The following is a 24,356-nucleotide window of genomic DNA, read 5'->3' as shown; positions in this document are numbered from 1 at the left end:
ATCACAGTCAAAAATTAGCAGCAATAATTTGGGTTATTTAATGTGTCAAAAGAGGGAAAAAAAGGGTGTTCTTTCCTCAGTTATATTTTCATCATGTTTTCCAATCATTTGTAAATTTTAAACTAAATATTTAATTTGAAAGCTAAATGTTTTCTTTACCAACTAAAGTATTTAACTCTGAGTCAGCTACGAAATTACTAAATATTTAGCTAACATGCATTTATAATGGTTTATTCTTTATTGTAATATTCAGTGTAGTACAATAAATGAGGAGAGAAAACCAGAGGTGACATAAAACGATTCAAAAGCTGGAGTTTATAAAGACCCAGCTTTTAATTTTGGTGGTTCACTTCCAGTTATCAGCAAGTACATTTTCGTTCCTTTCCCTCTGACCTATTTATTTGGCTTGTTAACTCAATATTTGGCTTCAAATTAAATATTTCACTTGTTAACCAAATATTTAGTTTGAAGATAAATATTTAATTGGCTAACAATATTTAGCTGGTTAACTAAATATCTAGCTTCAAACTAAATATTTCACTATCGAACTAAAACATTACATACTATTTAAACGTATTTGCACAAATTATATGCTTTAAAATAGTGTTGGTTAAGTATAGAAGTGAAAACAATGTAAAAACTGTTTTTACACTGATGTATTCAGAAAATGAGTGTTCTGGTTTTTTTCACTCTAATATGAGGTTAATGAATTGTTTGACCCTGTACGAAAATGTAGGTTTCTTTTACGACACAAAAGCAATCTAAACAATTTACAATTTGCAGATTTACAAGGAAAGTTGTTGCAAATTACCGAGAAAGCACTGAGTTATGACAATATCAGACTTTTTTAGACCACAAATATTTTTATCCCACAAAAATGCATCAGACTCAGCGAGTAAGCTTTCTCTGCATTATCATTTGTGACAGATATGAAAAAACATAAACTTTATGTGCAAATCCAAGTGAATGAAATCTGTGTTTCATTCAAGCTGCAAGCCGGGCGTTATGTAATGAAGGATCATGGGAGCACAGGCGTGTTTGTGAGCTCATACACGCTGAGGCTAACATAAGAGCAGAGCTACAGAAGCCTGTGACTCACTGCCAGCCTGTCCTCCATGACAGTTAATGAGCTGTATCTGCTTTCTCTTTCTGTCTTTTTCTGCTGCATCCCATCTTCTGTTTTATTGAAAAAGCTATAAAACAGAGTGAATCTCTCTCCTTCTGCCCTTTACTTGATGGGTATTAAATGAACTGTTGTGGCAGAAAATAAGAAGGTGGGTTTTAAGCTTCCCCCCATCTCTTGTAGTTTTTTTTTTTTTTTTTTTTGCATCATCCACTTCAAGAAATGTCAAGGAAAGACAAATTATGACATCACTCTGCTCACCTCCCTCCCTCCACACAGTGAGAGGACCTTGATGGAGGGATTTTGAACAAAGCCAGGGTGCGAGGGACTTGAGTTAGGCCTGCAGAGCCCTTCTGAGAGAAAACACTCTGATAATGTAACACCAGGTGGTTTTATGGATAAATCCTCAGACATATCAGAGCGTGTACTCTCCAGGTTTGTGCAGGCTTCATACATCAGACAGATACAGTCAAGTGCCTCAGCAGGGGATGCTATTTACCTGAAGTCCATTTGTCTTGAAGTGTGTTTACTCCCAGCCTGTTTCTCCTTTCAGTCGGTCGAACTTGTAGGATGGTTGAAATCTCATCGGAGGGCAAAGGGTTGATTTTCTGTCAGAAACAAAGTTTGTATAAACTGCAGCCCACAGTTGATATTGTTGTAATTTTGGATTTGTGGAAAAAGAAGTAGAAAAAAAAATGTACAAAAATGCAATGCAAAGATGCATTTACTCTTCAAATTAAATTAGTTCACAGTCAATTTCAAGCCAAACGTTTTCTGTTCTTAATGCTTGAGTCAGTTTCAAAATATCTTTTTTGTGTAACCACATTTACTTAATAATAACTGCAGTTTCAAACAAATTCTTTACAGATGTAATTTTGAGGCAATTCAAAAAATAAGTGCAATTCAAGTCTATAGTTCATTTTGAATTCGGTTTCTTCCTAATACATAAAGGGCAGTTTAAGATAATTCAATAAACAATAGTCATTTTGCTCATATCTTCTACCTTCTTACTTTAAATACATTCAGTCAGATTTGTGTTGTGTAAACATTTTGCTCAACAAGTTTCTGTTGCACAACTTGAAACGAACTCTGTGAATTTCATGTCATCTTGTTTCAATTCATCTGTGTAACTTTACCATCATACCGTCTCACTATCCTGTAAGTAATATCTGCTTTCTAATTGGATGCTGTACATATAACTCACATGAAGAGTGACTGCCTCAGGCAAACTTTAATGATTTATTTCCTCTTTTAACCGTACTTCTACAACCTACTCCATGCCTGAGCCACGGTTGTGTTTCTGTCTGTGTATCTGTGTGTGTGTGTGTGTGTGCGTGTGTGTGTGTGTGTCTATGAATGACTCTGACATGATATTTCTCCTCCTTGGCCTCGAGCGTTCGTCTGACTGTGACAGGAAGAGTAATTGGCCATCAAAATAATCCAGACCCCTTCCTTCATTCGCAGCCAGCCCCCGGCAAGTGGAATTAGACATCGCGTTGAGTCAGGGACGTTAAACACAAACTCTGTGTCCATGTTTTGTAAGTGTGTGTGTGGCTGTGTGTTTGCAGGAGGCATAGTCTGACCTTAAGTTACATCATCATGTATCAGAGGTTGACAGTGATGCAGCCTGTTCACTCATTAAACATTTAATTTTGTCATGCAAAGCCACATTTTTACCTCACAAGGTATAAAATAAATATAAAGCACATCAATGTGAAGACAAGCTGGCAAAGTTGCTTCTCTCCTTGCTATTCACAACCTTATATCAGCTGAATAGACTGTTATACATAACTTTTGATTTAAAAACTACTCATCAATAGATTAAAAAATCTTCTTGTAAGAGAATGGTGCATGGTCAGGATTTTATCCACATTTAGTCTGGTTATATGCAAACAATTTAGGTCATATTGCCAGTTGAAGCAAAGTCATTTTTCAGACATGCCGACATGTTACAGAGTAAAACCCAAAGACTTCTGAAACAATGCAACCACATCACATAGATGCAGAGGTATACTTCTCAGGAGCCTGAGATGCTGCCTCATACTAAGCACACACAGCAACAATGTAGCTCCTCTTCGACCAGATGGCAGCTGGAATTGTTTTTGTCAGCTCCAAGAAAGCAAATCAGCATTTTTAAGGAAAAAAATTAACACAGCTTTAATGGCACCAAATTATCAGTGTTTAAAACTACAGGAACCACTAAAGCAATCTGGAAAACTCTTTGAAACAGATGTGCACATTAGAACTGCAGTTGCAAGCTGTGACCATTTGTTAAATCTGATTTCTGTGTATTCCTTCACTTTGAAAGTAACTAACTGCAACAGACTGCCTTATTTTAGATTTTTGCATGGATGAATTTACACATTTACAGTCATGTTGAGTGTATTTGCATCTTATTTTGTTGTCTTTTCTACAGTTAGTAGGGAAGCTCGCTGTCAGTCCAGTGCCTATGGATTAGGAAGTAGAAAGAAATGGCACAGAATACAAGAGTAGAGAGACATTCAAGTCCCATTTAGGGAAAAGAGAAGAAAATTGTGGCTGTTAATGGTACAAATTAAACATTCTACCCTTAAAAAAGAAAAAACAAACCTTTGTAGATTTATTTCTAAATTTTAATTATTCAATAACCCAGCGCTCTATGCCATGTTTGTTTTGTTGATTGCTGACAGAAAGCCTGGAATCAAACACATTTGGTAAGAGACAGAGAATGGATTATAACCCTGATGGTTGAAAACCGAAGTCTGGTTCTTTATATCGTGTTCGCTGATAACAACAGTAAAGTTTGTGCAGTGGACATCAGTATTCACAGCGGTTGAGGACCACAGTCACCCGTGAATAGCTAAAAGAAATGTTAGCTATCTCTAAAAACACTTATAATTCCCTTTAAGAAAATGGATATATGAAATCTGCCATATGAAAATCTGTTTGTTCATTGCTTTCATCTTTAAAACGATGAGTGATCAGTTTTGCTACCTTAAGCTTGGTATTAAAACTGAACAGTAATATTTCTTTTGAGTCAACCTCCATGTTCCTCTCTGCAGCTCTGGTCCACCAGGTAATCCTGTTTTTGTTTGTTCAACTTGGAAATCCAATGATTCAGTGAAGTGTGTTGTTTTTCTGCTCACCGTCGCTGTAACTCACTCATCTGTAAACTACCTTCAGAGCCTCATTTGATCCCTGAGAGAAGAAAGTAACTGAACTAGTTTTGAACCAACACTATTTTTGAACAATTGTAGTTTCGTATTTTGTTTGAAATTTATTTTGTCGCCATTAGTTTCCCTATTTGTTCTGAAGTGTTTTACAAGTCACCCGGCTCTCAGCGGGCAAATGCTTTGACGTTGTCAGGTTTGTTTGGAGGATTTTACTTGTTCATTCAGCCATTATTTGAGTCTTATAATGTCAGACAGCTACTTTAGCTTTGTTTACTTCCTGCAGCCTGTTGTCAACCGAACTCTGCTTTTATCAGTGATGCTGTCTCCGTTTATGATCACACATGAACATTTCTCTTAGAGAGACATCTTCACACCTCCACACCAGAAGCCAAACATGCACCGAAGAGAATAAAATCTGCTGTGCTTAAAAGAAATAAACCAAATGAAATGAATTAATAAAATACACATGTACACTTATAGGCCATTTTATTAGGTATACTTTACTACTATGTACCTCTATTTGCATTTCAGCAAGGTCTCAGAACCATTCCTCTGCTTGCATGCATTCAGTACTGCAGCAACAGAGGTTATTTATGCAAATAATTTAGCAAGGTAACAAATGTGTAGGAATTTTTTTTAAAGTTTGGGAAATATTGCAATCAACTTTTCTAAAACTTTTCTAATCAATTGAAACTGATTAATTGAATTATGTTTATTTGTTTGAAGACATACTCAGCAAAATGTTACGTATTCTTGCTTTTCGACCTTGAAGAAATGTGTTGTTTTTTCTGTTTTGAGTCAAACTTCAATCTTCACTTACTTCTAACCTCTTGTTTAGTTTTGGTACATTTTTTGAGGCGCTGTGCTTCACTTTAAAACAATCAAATGTTTCATGACCGAGTCATTATTTAGGTGTTTTTCCTTTAACTTTTTCAGATTTTAAAGCCTTTTCTAAAATTGTTACAAATCAACTCAGCACTTTTAGTACATTAAAATGTGGGAGAAGAATGAACAGTGGCCCTGTGCTGAACTGAACCTCCTGGTTTTCTTATGATCATCAGTCTAAATGATACCTAATAAAGACCAAAGCAAAGCCGTCTTAATGGCTTCTTCAATGTTTATTCTCCAAATGAACATTTGTGTCGATAAAAATAGTCAACCAATACATATAAACCTGCATCTAATCTCACTTCTTATTTTCTTCTTCACTCTGTGTCATTTCTGCAGGTCCCCCTGTCAACGTAACCTGCAACATTTTTATCAACAGTTTTGGCTCCATTGCTGAAACAACAATGGTAAGCTTATTTATTATGACTTCCACTTAGCAGCACAGCCTTAAAGCAAAGAGTTTCAAACTTGTCACTGGTGTCTGTGTGTGGATTTGGATGCTTAGGCCCGTAATGGAGACAGTCACATCTTACCAGAGCCTCATCTCAGCTCTGGTAATTTTCACTTGAAAAATGAAGTTAATTAAAATGAAGGCTGTGTTGATATTCAATGCATCCGAAGTTGCATTTTTACAACATTTTGAAAAATTAAAAGCCTTCTGACCTCTCGGTGTTTGGATGTTTCCCCGCCTCACTGGGCCCACATTTCATTTCATTTGAACGAGCGCATCACTGCCGCCACCATTAGCATAACAACACAGCGACTGCAGAGCTGGCGTGTCTTTTTACAAGCAATGAAGGGAAAATTTACACCAGTTCATTACACAGGAAATCCATTAGTATAAATATAACAGAAGCATCAACGTTCACTGAGCAACAAGGCTCAGAGCAGATATGCTGTGTGTTGGTTTGCAAAAACAAGCCACTGTCACCCGCCTGAACCCTGAGAAATTTCTACATTTTTCCGATGAAAGCAGTAAATCTTTCAGCTGAATAAACCCTGTGCAGGGATTCTGAGGTCGTGACAACTACTTCTTCGTGCACATACATGTTTGGGTTCTAGCTCTGTCAGGTTGGATTAACAATGTGCAAATGCACAGAAATATTCAAAGAATCTCTTTAAAATTTAATTCAATTTAATTTAGCTTATGCACAAAGTGCCAAACTGCAACAGATGTCATCTCAAGGCTCTATGCAGACAAGGCCCATTCCTATGCAGGTATGTTTAATGTAATAGTGTAAATATTGAGTTAGGTTCATAACAGTCTGCATTCAAATGGTCACATATTCATAAAACACGACTCTTCTTGACAGTTGGTTTGACAATAAGATTAGGAATTACAAAGGCTTTTGTCATTTTCTCTCCTGTCATTAACAAAGTCCTCATGCCTTTTGCTGATCTTGGTCAAAAAGATGAATACGAGGCAGGTGCAACAAAGGTAAAAAAGTAAGTTAAATAAGTGTCTAGAAATATTGTTGTACAGCAGAGTTTTATTGCATATCACATGGAATAGTATGTGTAAATACTATTATATATTGCATTTGAGTAGTCACTTGATTATGCTAGAAAACCTGGAGCAACAGAGATGAAGGGTGGCACAAACGAAAGGACGATGTGAAAAAATGCTTTTGATACAGAGATCAGTAGCACTTTTACCAGGTGTCCTTTTCAGTATACCTTCAGATCTTTTCTCAGACTGAAAGTTAGCAGGCATCTTTAAAGAATGAGGTTAAAAATCTATAAACGGCTTTTAAACACTGAAATTATTTATAGTCATAATTCTACATCACAAGCAACAATTGTAATCTGAGTCTACTGTTCAGTTTGAAGAAATAACTGAGTGATAATATCTGATACCTGTCCATGTGTAAGTAATTTGCTTGTTAGTTCTTCTGACTGGCTGTCAACCACTGACCCACTGGGAACGCAGCCTCTTTCCCTTATCACCTGTTCAGAAAACACTTTTTGTGAGTTGAATTGCTTAAATACCCATCCTTGAATTTCTGTGTTTTAGAAAATTTTAAATATATCAGAGCCCTAAACACATAAAAGGTAAAGAGAGACAAGAAGGGCTTTTGGAAGCATTGATTTGTTCATGGAAGATATGACACATGTACCGTAGCTCATTAGTCTCGGCAAATAGTTAAGCAGATAAAAACATCCAAAGCAAACTGAAGACTGGCTTTTAAAATGATAACATATCACCTTTGATCATCTTTCTAAATTCCCACGCTAAACCTGAGTTTGGCCTGACGCTGAAGGCCAGTTTAAGTATAAACTGCTGCGTAAAACCTGTCCTCTTAACGTTGGTCCTCTCAGAGATAAAGGACACACACACGGCGGTGCTGCCGGTGAAGAACAGTGATCGATGGATTCAGTAGAATGGCGCAGTGCTTGTTGAAGTACCGACGCAACACGGCTTCGTTTCTGCTTCAGCACTCCCACTGCTTCTTCACTCTGTCTCATCCTTCTTCATCCACCTCTTCTGCTTCTCTCATTTCTCTGCTTTCTTCTCCCCATTCAAACGTCATGTGTGTGTTACGTCTCTTTATGTGAAGAACTTCAAACATCCCTGTGTGTTTAATTTACCAAAATAAAAAAAAATTAAAAAAAACTCGGACATAGTAAAACAAAAAATGATGAAAATGTTGAAGCAAAATTGAATGCAAAGCTCATATTAAACCAATAATTGTTTGAATTAATCAAAAATGTGATTTTTAGGACTAATTTACTGTGGTATTAAAAATAAGACGTGTTTGAAGTCCAAACTTTAAAATACATTTAGCATAACCATAATGTTAAAGCTATTACTGAGCAAATATTTTAAAATGCCATCCACCTTCTAAAAAGAAAGTAACTTTCCACCACATTTTATTAAAAATCAGCCTTATATTATTTACAAATATAACATTTTAACATGGAATAAAACATATAACTGTTCCAAGCAACTATGTGGAAATAAATATGTTTTTATTTGTTACTTATATCTATATTTCCTTATTTAAATCTTTACAGATTTTTATTTGATATTATTAATTGATAAAAAAATAAAACAAAAAATGTAATTAAATGTATTCAAACGATCATAAAATGTTAAGCCCAAAATTGAAATTGAGCTATACTATGTTTTCTTTTCTTTTATGTCTGCAAAAACAAGAACATTTTATACGTTTTTTTTAGAGAATATAAAAAAAATATCTTAACATGAAAAACACCTTAAGCTGCAAATAATCTACAAACTATAAGTCATACAATTATATTAATTAAATCATGAACTTGGATGATGGTAACTATGTTGTCACCAACATTAAACCTAAACTGATGATTTCATTAAGAGATTATTACCTTCAGGTCAGTCTAGGTTAACTGTGCCAGTGTTTACTGAATGATCAGGCTTCTCATTTACTAAAATCCCATAACGATCCAGAGAAAAGTTTGCTCTCCGGATTCCTCTGTAAATTTACTTGACATCCTGCTGTGCTGCCGGCAAACTGTGGCTCCATCTGAGGCCAAACAGGAAAAAAAAAGGCATATTTTTGCCTCGCTGTCGTAGCCGAGCAGATGTGCTACCATAATGTGCGAAGCTCCATATCCTCCTCCTCCTACCTGAGCAGACTCCAGGAAGCCGGCAGGATGTTATGACAGGCGTGGAATTAGAATATGGCTGCAGATTTTTCTGCAGTTGTTGTTGTTGTCAAAGGAAGCACACGGAAAAGAAGAAGAGGAGGATTGTAGTCCTTCATGCGTGGTTTACTGCCTGAGTTTAATGCATGCTGAAATGAGTTTGGTATTGTGTAAGTACAGCAATTCCTCTGCTAATGGCTCTGCCGCAGCATTCCAATGGGGGATAATTTTACTATGTATTTTAACAGTCCAGTGGCCTTATGTCACATCCTTAGATGGACGGGTTTAATACAGATCTGCTTCAGTGTCAATAACATTTTTAATAACCCGATTACTCAAATGAGTCATCAGCTCTGTCGAAAGCCAGACTCCAGAATGAAATCAGCCATTTTTCACTAATATTACTTTCCTCTCATTAGAATGCCAAATTACTTTTTGCTCATTTGAATTTTGGAGTGGAGCGCCATTCGTTTCCTGACTTCTGGCCAGCGTGTTTACTGTTCATCCATCTGCGGCCTCTGATCAATGAGGCTCCATACAGAGCAGAACATGTGCAATGTGTTCGGGTGAGAATAGAGATTTCATTGTATGGAAAAGCACAGCAGTATTCTTTTCCAGCATAGACTTGATACAGTTATGTTCTGAAAAATAATGCAGGTCGGATCTACAAATTTAGTCACTTAGTCACTGATGCTGCTAAAGCTGTTCTTTCAAGCTAGTTCTGTGTATTTCAGTGTACTAAGATATTTGCACTAGAAACTCGACAAAAATACTTAGTAGGATTCTGTGATTTATCGTATCTGCTATGACTTCCCTTCTCCTTTTTGTTGATCGAACACATACAGTGACATTCCAATAAAACAAATAAAATTTTGTGGTTGTAGCATAAAATGTGAAAAAGTTCAAGACCTCTGAATTCTGTAGCAAGGTTCTGTGTTTCTCTAGTTTCTTTGAAGACTAAGAATATTTTTTTCATTGTTTTGAGTGACTCTATTGCAGCCGTTTCTTCTTAGATTTATTTCCTGAGCTGAAATCAAACTGCAGGCATCTTAGCGACTGATGACGCTGGAATAAGCCCACAGCTCTCCTTCGTTCTTCCCTCCATCAGCACACACTCCTCATCTCTGCAGCGTCTTAGGTTATTTGTCACTTTCTCAAGCAGAAAAAAAGGTGACTCATTCAGAAAAGGTCAAGCTCATTTGTTTCATGTGAGATATTTGGTGTAATAAACAGTGATAAACAGAGAAGGAGCCTGGCCGAGGCTGTTGCGGCGCACACATGTTCAGCTCAGCGGCTGATTGCTTCTTGAAATGCCACCTGCTGGGGCTGCTGGCGTGGCCGTACCTAGTCGCTGCGATGGCTTTTTTCTGCTACGCCACACAGCTTAATGACAGCCCGAGCAGCCAGGCTCCATATTCCTAGAATAATTGACAATTAGAGAGATCGAGGGGCAAACTGAATGCCAATTCCACACAGAAGAGACCTGGACTCTTATTGTGAAACAGAGAATGAAGAATGGAGGGTTATACAATAAAGCTCTGAGGGAACTGCAGTTAATATGCTATAGCTGGATCGACTGGCCTGCACACATACAAAACAAAGAGACAAAGAAAGGAAATAAAATACAAACTAAAAACCTTTACCGTATGTCTTCTGAGGCAGCAGCCGAAGTGATCTCATAAAGGATAAAGAGGTGCTTTACTGCAGACATTATAAACGTCCAATCCTATTCCAGCTCTGGCTCTAAGCCCCCAAACAAATCTTTAATCGAATGTTGGAGTAATAAAAAATAACATGAAGTAACAGCTGGTGCATTGATCAAAGGCCTAATGCTGTTAAAACTTCTGCATGCAGGAAAATGTAAAAATCGATCCATTCAGAGGGGGAAGTCAAACATTTCTCACCCTCCACCACAGATCCTCTGGGTGATCCAGAGGCATTTCCAGAACAGAGCCGCTTGTTTGTCCTGGGATTCTCCAGAATAAATGTCTCTGTCACTTCACAGTCTGGAGCTCTAAATAGTTTAATGTCTTCTAGATCCTTGTAATCGTGGAAACTGGAACAAATGCATCTGAATTTGCAAAAAGCTAACCATGACAAAGTGGCTAAAGGTACTCCTTTGATGCATTGTGGTCATTACATAGTGGACCATCCTAAGTTATTTGACTCCACTGGGCCACTCGGCATACTGCCACCTAAAGGATGGGGGGAGCAAGTTCAACTCAAAATTCTGAGCATTTCAAGATCATCTTGACAGAGTTTTTATAGTTTAATGTCCTCAAAAATTATCTGTGACATCAGCTATAAACTAAGCAATACTCTAAGTGTTATAATGTTGAAACACTTCTTTAATGTTGGTAATAAAGTAAAATTAAAATGGACATCATGCAGCCTATGCTACTTTTCTTGAACATACTTCAATAAAGGCAAATGTTTCTGATGTAAAATATATTTATTAGACTAATTTGCAAGCTTTTCTGTTAAAACATTTTTGCAGTTTCTTTATTTATAGATCTGAAGTGCAGCAAATGTTATAGGATACTGGCAGCTAATTGTAAAATTAGTACACATAGCTTGAGTAAAAACCTTATTGTTTCCTCATTGTGATATTTTAAACTGATCTTCATCAATTTTTAAGTTCTTTCAGACTTTTTCTTTGGTTTCTGGCTGCTTCCTGCTAATTTTCAGTTCAGAACCTTCATCATCTGCTGACCAAAAGCCCTTTGTAAGATTACAGAAAGTTCAGTCTGATTGGAACAAAAGTGTACAAAGTTTTTGCACAACATAAAAAAAAAAAAAAATGTGTGCAAGCTGAAATAGCCGGAGGTGCTTTCATCCATAATTTCTAACTTTTAAAGTCGACTCCTCCAGTAACACAAACATGTATCATCTAAAACTTTGCTTGACATATATCGCCCTACCATAGAAGAAACCAGCCTCTTTATCTGATTCATCTAACCCTCGACGTGTTGTCACAGTCTATCTCCTCGTCTGTGTTTGGAAGACTAAAGAAGCAGCAGCTCTGTGACCTTCAACTGCCAGGACTCACATCCATCTGCTTGTCTGCTGTGTATGCCTCTATTTCTGTCAGCCACCTTATTTTTGGTTCAGCCTCCCATGACTGCTTTCCAACCAAAGCAGAGATGCACAACTTCTGCAGGATTTCATTTCTTGTTTCGTCAATTAAGATCAAGGAGCAATCAGAAGGGAAAGAAGCTTACAAAATGGCCATGTGATGACGTATTTCATTGGGAAACTATTCCTGTTGCAGCCCAAAGTGATACACCTCTGTGATCAGTGAAATATCAAACATATATGGATGAACACCCATGAGTGCCTTTTCATCCAGGCGTGAAATCCTGCCCATCAGTCTGTCGCTTCAACGTTTGGTTTCTGTCAATGCCGTATTCCATGTGGAGCTGTGGCATCTTGAGTCAGCAGTGCAATGACCTATGAGAAACTGTTTTCCCCTCCTTTTCCCTCGTCGTCTCCTGTTCTGGTTTTATAGAGAACATCTCCCTGTGGACGCATTTACAACCTTCTTTTCAAGGGTGTACGCTTTGTAACTTTTGGCATAATTAAATTTTTCTGCCAAATCAATTTCTTCTGAGAATGCTGCTCTTGTAGCAGAGGGGAGGATATCATGTCGTGTTGTTCACATTTTGTCTTTCTTTCATCTGATATTTTTCTTGCATCCTAGCAGATATTGTTTTCTAGATCCTTCTTTTAAATGCAGCAACTTCACAAATAGCATAACAAGAGAAATCACCACATACTTCCAAAGATATTTCCAACTATGCTTTAGATGTGAATAAGTTACTAGAAGTAGCTTTGCTAAGAAATATTTTATGCAAATGATGAATGAAATTACATTTTATGTAAACTGAAAAACAGAACATTTGACAGAATAGCCGTTTTTCCAGTTTAAGATAAACAACACAAACCAGAGCTCAGACTAAACTCAAGGTGGAAGGATCAGTGTTTTAGGATTAGAACCATTATCAGAGCAAAGTGGATAATCTTGTAGCCCTACAGCAAAAACATACTGCTTTCAGATCTAATTTGCACATTCTTCACGTTTTGCTGCCAGTTTTGTCAGGGAACTCCAGTCCTTCAAGATCCACAAACATGAGCAGTTATTTTAAATTGTCCTTGGGTGTGGATGTCACATCGGTTTTTCATAAATTACAGCTTTTCTTACCCATAAACCATTTTTTCCTCCCTCTCTTTAACCATTTGACGTCCATCATATTTTCCTTCTGCTTGCAGGACTACAGAGTGAACATTTTCCTGCGGCAGCAGTGGAACGACCCCAGGCTGGCTTACAGCGAGTATCCCGACGACTCGCTGGATCTCGACCCCTCCATGTTGGACTCCATCTGGAAACCTGACTTGTTCTTCGCCAACGAGAAGGGGGCCAACTTTCACGAGGTCACTACAGACAACAAGCTCCTCCGCATCTCTAAAAACGGCAACGTGCTCTACAGCATACGGTCAGTGGAGGACGTGCCTGGTGCTTCAGACGTTAAATCCCATCTTTTATGTATGTCATGGTTTTTTATTGGGATTCTAACCCGGCCGAGCGAGTGAAGACCATGCAAGGCATGACTGTTCACCTGTTCCCAGTGGAGCAAAGAACGTGACTGTAATGGTACAGATTTTTCACAGTTTGCTATTATTCTTATCTGCTACGACATGCTGGGTGGAAGAACCAGGAGCCACTGGAAAAAAAATAAAACAAAGCTGGTCTGGTAGGAAAACCGAACCGTTACTTGAGGTATAAAAATGCACACCGCCCAGTACCTAGGAGGCGCTATTGTGAAGGACAATGTGTTTTTGTGTATAACTCCTAGACCATAAGGTCGTCGGTCAAAAACTTTACATCAGCTTAATTGCTGTATGATTCTGGATCACATGACTTAGGCCACACTCTGAATTCTGTGGTATATCATGTCAAAAACACAACCTACTTTAGATTATTCCTCATACATTATAAACTGGATTAGTGTGAAACTTTGTACATTACACCTGTTACAACACAGTATAGAACAACGCAGTACAGAAAAAAATTACATATTTTTGATAATTGAGCAATGATGCATCAGCAAACATCTTAACACTGACTACCACAAAAGTTAATTTTGGCAGTGATGTCATGCCTTAACGACAGCAAACGTGACATTTAAAGAAGGTGCTTTTCATTCTCAACAATTTTACATATTCTTAACAAGGTGGTCCTTGAACAGCGAAGAAATAATAAAGTTTTAACATAAAGCAGCAATATTATATGTGAATTTTAGCATTGTATTGAAATATTTAATAAGCTTTAATCTGATAGAAAAATGTTTCCCTCTTAAAAATGTTTCATTTCAGCATTTAGAGCAAAATGATAAAGTTTCTGCCACATTTCAATTGATTTGACCAAGACTGAAAAACTCCAAGCGTAACCAATAAAACTGAAGTTATGACTTGAGCAGATAGTTGTATATTTTCTGACAAAACAAGCTAATAAATACAGAAACCCACTGCTACATTGAATTGCACCCTGCCCTGTCCAAAACGGCGTACAAAGCTAGCAGCCCAATTCCATTTGTTGCATTTTTGGTTTCATATTCCTCCACGGGCTTGATTCTTCCATAATGCTCATCGCATTGTGGGACTGTTTTGTGCTGGCCGAGGACATTTTCAGTCTGTAATTATCTGCAGAACTCATAAATGAAATTATATCAGGTCATAAAAGGCATCAAGCTGCACTCCAGGACGTATGCGTTTCTCTGCAGCAATATCTAATAGACTGCTGATGCTGAAATATTTCTCCATCATATTTCCAAGGTTATCTTGGTCTTATTTTTGTTTGTTCTCTCGCTCTTATTCATTATTTCAGAATCTCCGACAGTCAAACTGTAGCATGTATCTCGCAGCTTAAACTACTCAAAATCAGGAGGCTGTTTTATGTTAACCTGAAATAAAAATATTATTTTGGTATTTGTCACACACAGCGACCAGTTTTTGTTTATTTGATCAGTTATGATTCCTGTATGCACTACAACCCAGTTGCCATAACAGGATAAATGTGCATGCATTTGGGGTATTCTAGCTATATTTTGTGTTACAAATATCCCATTAAAAATGTAAACGTCATAAAATCTGAAGTATGGAGACTCCTAATTTATAAATGCTGTTTTAAAAGCATTCTGCATCATCAGTGGTTCTTAAACATGGACTTCTGAAAGATGTTTTAGATGCTAGGAATAGGAGTTACACACTTTGTTTTAAACTGGGTTCAGAAACAGGAAAACATCATAAAACACCTGAAGGTGTTTTTAATCTGAATGGAAGCTTTGTTTATAAAATTAGTTCGTTGCTGTTTAGTTTTATCTTTTTCTTTTCCTGTGTTTTTTTTTTTTTTGGCTCCTAATGTTCAGTTTTCTACTTTTCCTGCCAAAATCTGTTTTATTCCCATATCTGCTTGTTTTTTTACTGGATTTTAATTTTTAAAATTTAAATCAAGCAAATTTATCAGAAAGTTTAGAATGGTTATATTTCTAAAAATATATGATCAGATCTGTTGTTGTACTAGGAGGTTAAATTGGTTAAGGTTGTTTGGAAACTTCTGTTTTTTCATTTTTTTTTAATGAACAAGGAGCATTGAGGGAAACCAAGAAATCTAATTCTCTTGTGATAATTTAATCAGGAGTGATTGAAAAAACGTTTGATCCCCTGGCTGGGAGAGATGGTTTTACTGGAACTTTTTTCCTTATTTGGTTTCTTCCTCTCGCCTCGTTGTTCGTGTGGCTTCCTGTCTGAACCTCGAAGAGTTACAGCCTCCTTCAGCCAACAAACCTTTCAGCCTGTCGGTGTTTCCTCCGACTTGCTTTTACTGCAGCGGCTTGGGGCAGATGAAAAAGCGCAGCAGCAGCCGTGGTAATCTACTCAGTCCTGTTAGTATTCCAGCGGTGCCTCTGATCCGTTATCAACCTCGGCTTTCACCTTCGTGTCCAGCAGGAGCAACAGGAAGATTGGTCCTTTATAAATATCGTCAGAGCTCAGAGACATCTCGCGCTCCTCCTCGCCGCCTCTCATTTTTAAACTTGACATGGTCAGAATGAGCCTCTCTGTTGATCAGCTTTATCTCAGAGGTGACGAAGCAGCTAGGGATATTAAACCATCTCTGGGGGATGCAGCAGAATGGGGCTGATGTGAATGTTGTTTACTCTGTTTTTGATGTTTATCTCTCCACAGAAATCTGCTTTCTGTGATGAGATGAAAGTGAACCCTCTGAGATTGGATGACCAGGTTTAGATGCAGCCGCTGAGCTGATATGTTGTTCAATTTGTGCAAGTCGAGCTCTGTATCAAAAGCGAAAATTTATGATTGTTCAGGTGTATGACTTCTGAGATCAAATGGATTGTCTATTTTGGACTAAAACGCCTCCGAGTTTACCCAATATTTTCTCAAAAAGCAGACGGTAATGTAGGAAAGAAAACACCACTTCCTCTATCAGACCTGCTTTCCATCCTTAAACGCGGAAAACCAATCTGAGGCGTGCCGTGAAAATAAAGTAGCATAAATGTGCATTTTTCCTGACTGTCTGTCAGCTGTTTGCCTTCAGTTTGACTTGTGCAAAAATGTAATTTTTTCCCCATGACAAACCGACCTCTTCCAGAGAAAGCAGGAAGTTATTTTCCACGGTAAAAACCTGCTCAACCAGCCACCTCTCTTACTCCATCTGCTGACCTGTTAGGTGTTCTAACAGGTTGTGACCAATTAAAGTTAAAGTCTAAACACTGAGTTATTCTACTGTTTGTTTTGAAAATCCCATAACTCATTTACTTCACAAATGATGTGTATTTATGTAACTATAGATTATATTACTATTGATTAGAGGTGTACATTGTTAGTTTTATTAATTGTGCTTCTTTAACTGCAAACAAGGCCAACTTCTGCATAAAAACACGAATAAATCCATCTCAATACGTCTACTTTCCAACAGTTTTGATGGTAGCACTGAGAGGACCCACACAAGCAGAGATCCATCGCGTTACCAGCAGTTGCAGACTAAAACAAGGACACATACTCCGTTGACTTTAGGCGTTTATGTGTTGTAATCAGCAGATAGGAAACCACTAAGGTGAACGTCTTTTGGAGAAAGTGGGACATCTGCGCTGGCTACATCATGTGAGCAAAGCATACTCAGCATCCTGTCATGGATTTGTAAGGATGTGCAGACGCGGCAGAGTTTATCTGGTACATCAGCCGGGCGGGATGGGAATGTTGTCGCAGCGGGTGTCCGGTCAGAGAGAAACAGAAGGACTAGAAAACGAGGCGTCAACTCAGCTTCTCCTAATTGTCATGATGGCTAAGTCTCTGCAGACACCAAAGTGGACCTGGAGTGTTTTTTTGTTTTGTTTTTTTTTCTCAGCTAAATTTTCTTTGGTGTTGAACAAAGTTCAAATTTGAGTTTAAAATGGATCAAGATGAGTTATTACATAATCTTCGAGTATAATTAAATAATAAAGAATGTTTGTTTTCAAGACTCTTTCCCCAATTATCAAGAATAATCTGATGTCCTTCTGTTAACTCACAAAAAATAAAGTGATTTTAGCATAAATTTTATATACCTATATTATATTTGATATATATTTGTTTTGTTTTACTTACCGGTACTTGTTACTGATTATCTTTTTTTAAAATCTTTTCCAAAACCTCATGTTCACATTATTGTCCAAAAGACTGAATTAATTTAATTTTTTTTTTAAAGTTTACTCTGTGGAAATTAAAAGGGTTACAACTTCCTATTGTACTGTTTCAATTTAAAGATTTCCCCAAGTTAATTCATGAATCCTAAAAATTAGATTAGGAAACAACCAGGTTGCTTTTGAAAACTTTAAAAATGACAAGTTACTTTTGGAGATTTTTCCACAACTTACATGTTTTTTTTTCTGGGCTTTCTTTAAATATATAGTGTATTTCTATACAGTTAAGTGCTGTAAAAGTAACCTGTAAAACTAACAGAACTTAGGAGTTTTGGTCATGAAACTACATAAACCCAATATTTCACATCAGTGCAGGCCAGCAGTAGATTGTATGTTGCAACAAATATCCATAAGTCTATTTTTGTTGTTGTTTTCACAGCTTGACATAATCCATTTTACTGAATGCAATTCATTTATTTACATACTTATGTATGTGTGGTATTATGTAAATCCACCAGCAATTATAATGTTCATTTTTCCACATTATTTCATTTCTATTAATCCCTCAAATTGTTTTTTAAACTAAGCTCTGTGTAATTGCTCCCAAAATATCTGCAAAAAAGAAACAATGACTTTTTGTCTTAAATTATTGTGCTGGTATTTTTCTGAAAGGATGAGGAAAGCAGCTAATTCTTCAGATAATTTGTCTCACTTAAGCTGTATGTGGTTGTTTCTGTGTGCAGAATAACTCTGGTCCTTGCCTGTCCGATGGATCTGAAGAACTTCCCCATGGACGTCCAGACCTGCATCATGCAGCTAGAGAGCTGTGAGTATTCACACCCAGCGAAGCAGATGGATCAGTCAATCAATCACTGGGATGACAGGTTGAGAGAAGTGGTGAAGATTTCTCTGCAGCCTCTCCCTTCTCCAAAAAGGCTGAGGGAAATCAGAGAAAGGACAAAGAGAGGCTGTCAGTATATCTCTGAGAGCTCATTGAATGTACACTAATCAGCCACAACATGGAATCGGAGTCTGCAGCCAAAACCTCCCCCAGAGCCCTTTTCTCTCTGGGACACATCTAAAATACTTTTCCTGAAAGGTAGTCGAAAGGCTGCATAGCAGGAATGATCCAATTTGAGCAGAATTTTTGGTGTCTGGAAAATGAGGCGTTTCAAAAAACACCCGATTATAAAGACAAAATGAACACACACTAACAACTCAAGCGGACATTTGGTCAGCTGCTGGAAACAACAAGTATTTGCTTGTTGACTTACCATTTAGCAACCACTTGTTACATTCTTGTTGTTTGTGCAGGAGGCTCGATTTCTGCAATTGAAAAATGTACAGTTATATAATTGAAAATTTTTACAACGATTTTTACATGAGTGTAAACATTGAATTGGGAGGGCTTAACCAGCAGCAGCCTATTTGAACTTAAAGTGACAAGAGGCTCTAAAACAGCTCAGTCTGAAAAGAGCTGAAAATAAACAGAACTGAGCAGACTAACATCTCATTATCTAGGATGATTTCATGCAAAAAAAATGTACCCAACATAGTCCTATCCTAACCTGTTCAAGGAAGGACAATATGTCACCTTTAAGCTCTTCTTCTTCAGACTGAGTCGGACACTTGGTAAAAACGTGTGAAGTGTCCTGTTGGTAGAAAACATGATTTCATTGTTTATATTGATTATGACTACAGGAGGTAAACCTCTCTGTGTCTCAGCAAGGTGCAGAAACAACATCATCCTCCCCTTTCTAAGATAAAATACCAAATGGCACAGACATTCTGACCCACTGCTCTCTTCTCCAGTCGGCTACACTATGAATGACCTGATCTTCGAATGGGACGAGAAGGGAGCCGTGCAGGTGGCCGACGGTCTGACGTTACCTCAGTTTATACTCAAAGAGGAGAAAGACCTGCGCTACTGCACCAAGCACTACAACACAGGTGAGTGGGCCACACTCACCTGTGGATGGAGGATGGAGAAACAGAACTGATGGTTCTGTTTCTCCATCCTCCTCTTTTCCTTTATGGAATACACAAATGTGTTGGAATTGATCTTTTTATTTATTTATTTTTTATCTCAGTTTGGGGAAATTAATGGAAAAAATGTCCGTCCATCCATCCATCCGTCCATCCATCCGTCCATCCATCCATCCATCCATCCATCCATCCATCCATCCATCCATCCATCCATCCATCCATCCATCCATCCATCCATCCATCCATCCATCCATCCATCCATCCATCCATCCATCCATCCATCCATCTTCTTTACACCCTTGTCCCTTAGTGGGGTTGGGAGGGGTGCTGGTGCCTCTCTCCAGCTAACGTTGGAAAATAAATTACAAAATAAAAATGTAATGATGATATGGATTAAAAACAAATAAGCAAAGAGAAAGGAAAAATAACAAGACCAAAATTTTAAATTTTCTCAACAGAAAAGTGCAGTGAAATTCTGCAACAGAGACAAATAAAAGCGTATGGAGTCGGTGACAGTGACAGACTGGGGGCTGCCGCCACGCTCTGTTTCTCTCTCCATGAGAGATGGCTGAAAACCATCTGTCCTGTCCAGCCCACGACTCCGACACGTCGGAGAAAATCCAACAGATTCACAGATAAATATGTTTTAAAGCTGGCAGCCGAACAAAGACTGAGCAGAAAGGTCATTGGTCGGGCCTGATCAGGGATGAAGCTCAGAGGGGACAGTCATTGGTTCACCTCCCATCACACTGAACTGTTTAATTTAATGCATTTTGAATATCCTGAAAAAAACAAAAAAAAAAACAAAAAAAAAACTAGAAATGTACACACATCAGAAAATATACAAATAAATCTAAAAATGTACTTTTGAACATTTTGGTTTTCTAACAGCAGACAGTACTGTAATGTTTCTGGGTCATTATTTATCCAGATTTTATCCTTGGACTTTGCGTTTATTTTGTTTGGAAAACACTCATAAATCCTTGAAAGATATTGAGAAAAGCTTTCTGAAATTCCAAGAATAAAAATATGAATAGACAATGGCTGATTTAAAACTTAAATTTCCATCTTGGATGCATTAGATGCAAACAGAACCACTTGTGGAGGCGCATCTTAATAGATTATAAAAGGTAACTAATTTCTGTGATTCAGTTCTAAAAGTGAAACTAATTTATTATGCGATACAAATATTCCATTTAAATATCACTGTTAATTTTGATGGTAACAGCCTACAGTCCATGAAAACAAAACTGAAGATCAATAAAAAGGAAAACGATTATTTTATACCGTAATGTTATATTATGTTATACACTGATAGAGAAGCTTCATACTTGTCTCAATGACTCCCTCCAGCCCCTGTTTGAAAGAAGCTCGCTTGAAAAGTGAGTGGAAGGAAAAAGTGTGAGACTTGAGAGCATCATGAAGAAATCCCCATTGAAGAGACTCACAAGGTGTGACTGCAGTCAGAGCTTTTGAATTTTTTGTTTTCATTAGCTGTGAGACATAATCATCAAAGTTAACAGATATATATGTTTGAGTTATACAACTTTCTGTGTAAGGTAAGGTGAGGTAATTTGATTTATATAGCACATTTTCAGCAACAAGGCAATTCAAAGTGTAATAAATTGATTTGGATTATTTGTTGGGCTGCACCTGCAGGTTGTTTTAATGTCTCCTTCACAACATTAAGGTTACAAATGTTTCTTTTTGTCCCTCTAAAGGCAGTTTTATGCACAGCCACAAGGGTAAATAGTGAGCTTTCAGTTAATATTTTGTAGTGTTTTCCTTCAATACAACAGTGACTCGATATACAGAGCAGAGGGCAGAAAGAGCGAGCTCATTAGTAGAAGGTTGGTCGGTAGCACATTTATCAAGTAATATGTTGACATGAGCTGTTTGCTCTTACCACAACAGAGCGGAGTCTGATTTCCTGCGTACCTGAAACCGTTCCTCTGTTTCCTTTCACTGCTTCACTGACATAAATTCCTCCAAAACTGTTTACCCCCGTTTTGCTGCTCTTCTGCATCCCTCGCATCTCAGCCCAGGCCTGCTCCTCAGTGGCCGTTCACTGTGTGTGACGACATGTTTGTGTGAGTTTGTGCACTCAGCTCACTGCTTCCTAATCAAGCATTAAGAGGGAATTAAGGTGTCGTTTTCCTCAGATTTATTAGCTGCAGTCTGTTGTGACTGAGGAAGAGGGAGTCTTTTCCCCGTATCCATCTTTCTCCTTCAATCTGCCGCTGACTGTTTCCATTTTATTTCTTCCCATTCCCTCACTCACCTCCCATAACATTTCCCCATTATTCCCAACACACACATATAGAAATCCCTGTTTGAAATACTAATTACGGTTTCTGCTGCATTGCAGGGGGCTTTTGTTCTGTGGCTGACAATATGTTTGGGGTGTGAAAAAAGTTGTTAACACCTAAACAGATTAGAGACATAATCCATTTTCTTGTGCATCACTTCTATTTCCTTTGACATCCTCTTGAGCTGAAGTACAAACTACATCAGCAACATGTTTTCCTGTAAGGTGTTTCTGAAACAAATCATATTGTGCTGCTTTCGCACAAGCTGACAAGATTTAGGGTGGTTTAGAGCCATATAAAAGTGAATGATTGAATAAAGCTTTTGTATATAGCCTGAGTTGTTTTGAGTAATCAACTCTACTCCTACTCTTTTTCATTAGATGCATACAAAGTAATTACTCTCTACAACTCTTAAAGAGAGCCTTCAGTTTCCAGTCTGACAGGACTCAGAGCAAATCGAGTTCGGTGGGCTGGACTTCAGCTGCTCATCTTGTGGCTTCCCACATATTTAACCCAACCGGGTTATTATGAAATGACATATAAAGTGGCACATTTAATATATTACTGGTAAACAAGTTGCAGTTTTATTATTTTGCATCTCCTTAAAGCCAGGAATTTGATTTAAGTTCATTAGGATTTTAACTGATTGTTCTATAATTTCTCCATCTTTCTTTATTTCATTTTAATATATTTTATCTTTGTGTCTTTTATATTATTTGGGTTTGAAGCACCTTGCGATTCATTTTTATTCCTAAAAAGAGGTGTGCTTGCCTTAATTGTTTTTTCCCAACATTTTACAGTATTTTAAAAATCATCTTATCACACAGAAAATGAATAATGTTATCCTAAAGTGTTTAAAAAATTAAAATATTTAGATTTTTGTTCTAGTAAACCTATTTTATATGGTAGTTTTGATTCTAGCTTTTGATGCATTAATGGAAAAGGGAAACTCATTTTACTTCTAAAATAACCTGGACAATTTTATGAATGAAAAACAAAAACAATCAGGATGTTAATAAGATAGTCATATCAACTTATTCTTTCTTTTTTAGAAAATATTTAGCTTTTGGTAGCACAATCAGGACCTGCATTTCCTATGAGTAATAATGTTTTAGCATGAACTTGTACATATTTCTCTTCAAGTAATAATACAAAGTTAAAGTGACTTCATGAGCATCAGAGGTGGAGGCTTAACAAGTTGATTAGATAGACTGCTGAGAGTCTGAGTGGATTTTAGATTTTCTTGTATTTTCTCATTGTGCAACAGTTTTTTTTTTTTTGTTTTCTGTTTTTTTTTTTTGCAGTCTAGTCTTATAAAATACTACTTTATCTCAACAATGATTTTGAACTCATTCCAAAAAAGAAAGCAGCCCTTACACAGTCTGTTTATACCTCTGCTGCTGTGGACGATAAATATGGATTTTAAAATATGCACAGACATGTTCAGAGTGCAGTGTGAAGTTCAGAAGACACACACAGACCCACCAACAGTGAGATATGGGCTCGGCTGAATAATTTCAATCTTCTTATCAGATGGAAAATATGGACAGCACTTAAAAGCTCCCAAGTGTATCACAGCTATAAATCAACCTCATGAACTCTCCTCCTCCTTCCTCTTCCCTCGCTCCTTCTGCCTTTTAATGCCTCCATGCTCCTCTCATCTCTTTTCTCTCTTTGGTTTTCCCTTGACTCTTCTGCCTCTCCCTTCTTCTCCGGGTTTCAAGGGTTAACTCTTAACTGATGGGGCTACCCTCCATTGATCCTCTTTGATTAAATAGATTGTCAGCCATCTTGCTCTCTGGCTATCTTGCAGTTTATTGTGGGACCCATTGCTCATTACATTACCGAGAAAGACTGAGGGACTTTAGCGCTGCAACAGCACTGCAATGTAAATAAGCCTGCTGCAGTGTAGGTCGATTAAAATATCATTGCAGATTTTCTTTATGTGCGTTGTTTGTCTGTGAAACCTCTATTTTCTCATAAAAAGTCTACAATTGACAGCGTATGTTCAGTGATTTAAAACTAAACTAAAACACAATTAGGACAATTAGTTTGCAGGAAACAAATTATGTTAAAGTCTGGATGGAAAATGCTATTTGGAAGCAGCATATGTTTTTAAACATCAATCAATCAGTCAATCAAGTTTATTTGCATAGCACATTTCAGCAACAAGGCATGTGTGTTTACATCATAAACACACACACACACACACATGCAAAATACAAAATTGTACATCATCCCCACAAAGTCAAACCTACTGGATATGTTGGATGTGTACTTGTATGAGTTATTAAGTACCATGTATTTATGGGAAGGTAATTTAATAAGTGAACTTGTTATATTTTTGCAAGTTACTTTAAATCATAAGGTGTTAAAGGTTTTAAAAAGTATAACATTTTACTTTTTAACTGATGGAGTTCTTTCTGTAGTTCTTTCTGTAGTTCTTTCTGTTTTAGTTTTTTGTGTCCTCAAATTACTCAAATGAGTAATTCCCTAACACTGGAAAATGTTTTTAAAACTTTGACATATTTTTTGCTCATCACATGAAAGGACTAAGTGGAGAGTAGTACCACAGTAC

At 37.3% G+C, this 24,356-nt stretch overlaps 1 protein-coding gene across 3 annotated transcripts in view; it reads left to right on the top strand.

Moving 5' to 3' along the window:
• Positions 1-24,356, top strand: part of glra1 (glycine receptor, alpha 1) — a 107,107-nt gene that overhangs the window by 58,850 nt on the left and 23,901 nt on the right. For all 3 annotated transcript variants that reach the window (XM_015002828.2, XM_015002825.2, XM_015002823.2), the window contains 4 exons: positions 5,503-5,570; positions 13,057-13,280; positions 18,227-18,309; positions 19,296-19,433. In XM_015002828.2, coding sequence (XP_014858314.1) covers positions 5,503-5,570; positions 13,057-13,280; positions 18,227-18,309; positions 19,296-19,433 — 513 coding nt within the window. The remainder of the gene's footprint in view (positions 1-5,502; positions 5,571-13,056; positions 13,281-18,226; positions 18,310-19,295; positions 19,434-24,356) is intronic.

This window comes from Poecilia mexicana, unplaced genomic scaffold (genome assembly GCF_051168715.1).
Source record: "Poecilia mexicana isolate PSO_F unplaced genomic scaffold, ASM5116871v1 scaffold_10, whole genome shotgun sequence".
NCBI lineage: Eukaryota > Metazoa > Chordata > Actinopteri > Cyprinodontiformes > Poeciliidae > Poecilia > Poecilia mexicana.
This window is presented reverse-complemented; position numbering and strand designations above follow the sequence as displayed.